A 5,218-nucleotide genomic window follows, 5' to 3' on the forward strand; every position below is an offset into this window, starting at 1 on the left:
ACAAACTTTAAAACTTGATGAATATGCTTATCATTTTAAAGTAAGCTGAGGTAAACTTGTTTTTTTTTTAACATTTTAAAATGGAAAATTCATGAAAAGCAAGAAAATCATAAGAGAAGCACTCAAAGTATTAATACAAAGACTCAGGAAAGCACAAACATGACACCAGTTGCTTCAGAAGAATAAAGAACACTGCTGAAGGCATTTCACAGAGGCAGCTGTCTACTGATGAGGTGAGAGGAGCTCACAACATTATTTATCTGGACATCACAGAAGACTAGGACAGAGCCATGTCCACCTCTTCTCAGTCTCACATCCCCACACACATGCCAGCATGGCTGCCATAACACGAGACTAGCATTAACAAGTGCAACTAGACACAATGGTGGAGGCCGCCGGCCGTCGGGGCCGAGCCGCAGCCGAGCGGCCGTGAGCCCGGGCGGCGGGCGGACACCGGGCGCCCTCCCCGCGCTGGCCCCCGTGAGGTGAATTGCCAGAGGCGACCCCCTGTCCTTCCTCAGTATCTCTCAACAGTATCCCTGGTACAGTTCCTGATACTTCACCTGGATGGAGGAGCCAGCAGCATATCTGTGCTAGAAATCAGGTTAACTTGTTTCCTAAGAGAGATGCCATACCAGCACTGGACTCATGGAGACTGAGCGTTTATTCAGAAATCCGTAGAAGCTGCTGTGCCTGCTGCAGAACATGTCTAACAGTAACACTACTCAGCAGACTCTAGAAATAATGAAAGAGTCAGAAAAAAAAACTGGTGGAAGAATCTGTAAACAAAAATAAATTTATATCCAAAACTCCAAGTAAGGAAGAAGTTGAGAAGGACGGTGAAGAGAACGGTCTGCGTCAGGAGACACAGAGACGAACATCCAGTCATGGCCATGCCAGGAAAAGAGCCAAGTCTAATTCTAAGCTCAAGTTGGTACGCAGTCTGGCAGTATGTGAGGAATCCTCTACTCCATTTATCGATGGGCCATTAGACACCCAGGATATAATTCAACTGCACATCAGCTGCCCCTCTGACAAGGAGGAAGAAAAGTCCACAAAAGATGTCTCTGAAAAGGAAGACAAGGACAAAAGCAAAGAAAAGGTCCCAAGGAAGATGCTATCCAGAGACTCCAGCCAAGAATATACCGACTCCACTGGAATAGATCTACATGAATTTCTTGTCAATACACTGAAAAAGAACCCAAGGGACAGAATGATGCTGCTAAAGTTAGAGCAAGAGATTCTGGACTTCATCAGTGACAACAATAACCAGTTCAAGAAGTTCCCTCAGATGACCTCGTATCACCGGATGCTATTACACCGGGTAGCTGCCTACTTTGGGATGGACCACAATGTTGATCAAACGGGGAAAGCTGTCATCATCAACAAAACCAGCAGCACGAGGATCCCTGAACAGAGGTTCTCAGAACATATAAAAGATGAGAAGAACACAGAATTTCAACAGAGATTTATTCTCAAGAGAGATGACGCCAGTATGGACCGCGATGATAACCAGACTGGCCAGAATGGATATCTAAATGACATCAGGGGAAACCGTGAAGGGCTGAGCTGCACCTCCAGCAGCCGACAGAGCAGCGCAGACAGCGAACTCAAATCCCTGGAGCCACGGCCTTGGAGCAGCACAGACTCAGATGGCTCTGTTCGCAGTATGCGACCGCCTGTCACCAAAGCCAGCAGCTTCAGTGGAATCTCCATCCTCACCCGAGGTGACAGCATTGGCAGTAAAGGCGGCAGTGCAGGCAGGCTCTCCAGGCCAGGCATGGCACTAAGTGCCCCAGAAGTGTGCAACCAGGTCACGTCACCCCAGTCTGTCCGGGGCCTTCTTCCTTGTACTGCCCAGCAGCAGCAACTTCCTGCCCTCCCACCCACTCAACAACAGCCACCCTTGAATAATCACATGATTTCACAGGCAGAAGACCTCAGCAACCCCTTTGGTCAAATGAGCCTTAGCCGCCAAGGTTCTACTGAAGCAGCTGACCCATCCTCAGCTTTGTTCCAGCCCCCACTCCTCCCCCAGCATCCTCAGCAAGCTAGTTTCATCATGGCTTCCGCAGGACAGTCCCTTCCTACTTCCAACTACTCCACCTCTAGTCATGCACCACCTACCCAGCAAGTCCTGCCACCCCAAGGCTACATGCAGCCCCCTCAGCAGATCCAAGTTTCTTACTACACTCCTGGACAGTATCCCAATTCCAACCAGCAATATCGACCTCTGTCTCACCCGGTGGCCTATAGCCCACAGCGTGGTCAACAGCTGCCTCAAGCATCCCAGCAGCCTGGCTTACAGCCCATGATGTCTAGCCAGCAGCAGACGGCTTTCCAAGGCATGCTTGGGGTCCAGCAACCTCAGAACCAGGGCCTACTCAACAGCCAGAGGAGCAGCATGGGAGGCCAGATGCTGGGCCTGGTGGTTCAATACACTCCACTGCCTTCTTACCAAGTCCCAGTGGGCAGTGACTCACAAAATGTGGTCCAGCCGCCTTTCCAGCAGCCCATGCTGGTCCCTGCCAGCCAGTCTGTGCAAGGAGGCCTCCCAGCAGGAGGTGTGCCTGTGTACTACAGCATGATCCCACCAGCTCAGCAGAACGGCACGAGCCCTTCTGTGGGGTTTCTACAGCCTCCTGGCTCTGAGCAGTACCAGATGCCTCCGTCTCCCTCTCCCTGCAGCCCACCACAGATACCACAGCAGTACTCAGGAGTGTCACCTTCTGGACCAGGTGTGGTGGTCATGCAACTGAATGTCCCTAATGGACCCCAGACCCCCCCAGAATCCATCCATGATCCAGTGGAGTCACTGCAAATACTACAGTGTGGACCAGCGTGGTCAGAAGCCTGGAGACCTGTACCGTCCTGACGGTGACCCCCAGACCAATGCACAAATGGGCAGCAGCCCCGTCACATCTCCGACCCAGTCTCCAGCACCCTCTCCTGTCACAAGCCTCAGCAACGTCTGCACTGGACTCAGTCCCCTGCCTGTCCTCACACCATTTTCCCGGCCTGGAGGTCCCGCACAGGGTGATGGGCGCTATTCCCTGTTGGGTCAGCCATTACAGTACAATCTGTCCATCTGCCCTCCCTTGCTCCATGGCCAGTCAGCGTACACGGTGCACCAGGGACAGAGTGGACTGAAGCACGGGAACCGAGGCAAGAGGCAAGCACTCAAGTCTGCCTCCACTGACCTGGGGACGGCAGATGTTGGTGAGTAGCAGAAATCCAGACCCCTCAGGAGAAATGCCCTTCATTGCCATCCCAGTACAAGTGGGAGCAAGCTGAGAGTGGGGGGGTAAGGTCTTCTCTGCCGCAGAGCAATCAGAAGTGCTGGGAAGGGTGCTGGAGGTGACCGATCTTCCTGAAGGAATCACTCGCACAGAGGCAGACAAACTCTTCACCCAGCTCGCCATGTCTGGTGCCAAGATCCAGTGGCTTAAGGATGCTCAGGGGCTGCCTGGTGCAGGAGGCGGGGACAACAGTGGGACTGCTGAGAATGGCCACCACTCGGACCTCGCTGCCTTGTACACGATAGTGACTGTGTTTCCCAGCCCCCTGGCTGCTCAGAACGCCTCCCTGCGCCTCAACAACTCTGTGAGTCGCTTCAAACTTCGAGTGGCTAAAAAGAACTATGACCTGAGGATCCTGGAGCGAGCGAGCTCTCAATAGCTGCAGGGGAGAGGGGCTGGCACAGGGAGCCAAGGCGGACGATTGGGCCAGAGCCTACCACATTATGGCTGAAGAGAGAAGCAGACAGATTCTCATACCGGCACGGGACTCCTTGCCATGGCCCCCTTTCTCCTGGTTGGTCCCCTTCTGTCTCCCCCTCCTTCTCATCATCTGTCATTTTTAAATCTCTTCTCCCACCGTGAAATTAATTTCTTTCATATTTTTGGCCAAGTAGAGTTGAGAGGGCCCAGCCCTCCCCTTCTCCCATTTCATCACCAGCCCAACTGCCCTTCCCTATTTTGGTCTTCATGAATATATTTATATGGACAGAATTAAGAAAAATAAATTGATTTCCCCATTCATTCACTTCCCCCATCTTGTCTCCCCAAACCCCACAGAGTTAAAACTTGGGACACCCCCACCCCTAATCCATCCCCAGAACACTTGTATATTGTTTGTTTGAGGTTTGTGCCACAGTAACAGACACAGTATTTAATTGCACATACAGATGTTTGCTGGGTTCACTGTAAATTTTATTTAATCTGTTTTTTGTTTGTTTGTTTGTTTGGGGAGTTACTTGGGGGGAGGTTGGTTTTGTTTATAAATATAAAAAAGCAAAAACCTGTCACTGGCCAAAAAAAAAAAAAAAGGACACAATGGTGGAGAAAATAAGAATGATCGAATGATCTCTGTAGTGTGTGCGTGGCTATTCTCCATAAGGTTGAACCATTCAGTGTATTGCCAAACCATACAAATATTAAGTATCATTCTGACACAATATGTAAGCACATAGACACATACAAACATATGCACAAGGAAAGACATCATCAACTTCTCAGACATCCTTTCCTTCAAAACATTTCCAAGCACCTCTTTCTTTACACGGTTCTGCTTTCAATAGTCTCTGGGGTTTTGTTTTTGTTTTTGAGATAGGGCTTTACTGTGTAACCCTGTAGGTCATGGAACTTACCCTATACACTAGGCTAGCCTGGATGTCACAGAGATGCCTGCCTCTGCCTCCAGAATGCTAGGATGAAAGGAGTGCACAAATACCTCCTGGTTTTTATTCTTTAATTTTTGCAATTATTTTGAAATATACTTTGACCTTTTTCTTTCTTCTCCCCTAGCTTCAAGTTTTTCTCCTCCCACTCTCACTTTCAATACAAAATGAAACAAAGAGAAAATGGAAAAGACAAACTAAAAGAAGTAAAACCAAATCCAAAAAAATTACAAGATCAAAATGACAGAGTCAGTTTTGTTTTGGGCAAGTACTTCTGGGAACATGGCCTGCCCTGCACTGGAGTGTAAAAGTATAGCCTCAAAACACTGCAGTAGAAACATCTGATCTCTCTTTTCCTAGTCTATATTAGTTACACACAAGTTCTTTTTTTTTTAAAGGTTTGATAGTGTGATAAAGATCCCACCAATAACAATGAGCATAAAGTACATGTATAACAAGATGCAACCTGGAAATAGTCAAAGTTTACTTGGTGTGCAAAGATTTTTTTTTTTTACAATGAGCAGACAGTACATGTAATAA

General features: G+C 48.8%; 1 protein-coding gene across 1 annotated transcript; it reads left to right on the plus strand.

Annotated features, from left to right (window-relative positions):
• Nucleotides 1-705: 705 nt before the first annotated feature.
• On the plus strand, nucleotides 706-3,678 carry LOC308424681 (R3H domain-containing protein 2-like; the record flags this gene model as incomplete). Its single annotated transcript, XM_080921798.1, is given in 4 exon segments — nucleotides 706-759; nucleotides 761-2,782; nucleotides 2,784-3,219; nucleotides 3,338-3,678. Coding segments are annotated over 4 exon segments (2,853 nt in total).
• Between the last annotated feature and the right edge of the window lie 1,540 nt (nucleotides 3,679-5,218).

This window comes from Micromys minutus (genome assembly GCF_963924665.1).
Source record: "Micromys minutus genome assembly, chromosome: 9".
NCBI lineage: Eukaryota > Metazoa > Chordata > Mammalia > Rodentia > Muridae > Micromys > Micromys minutus.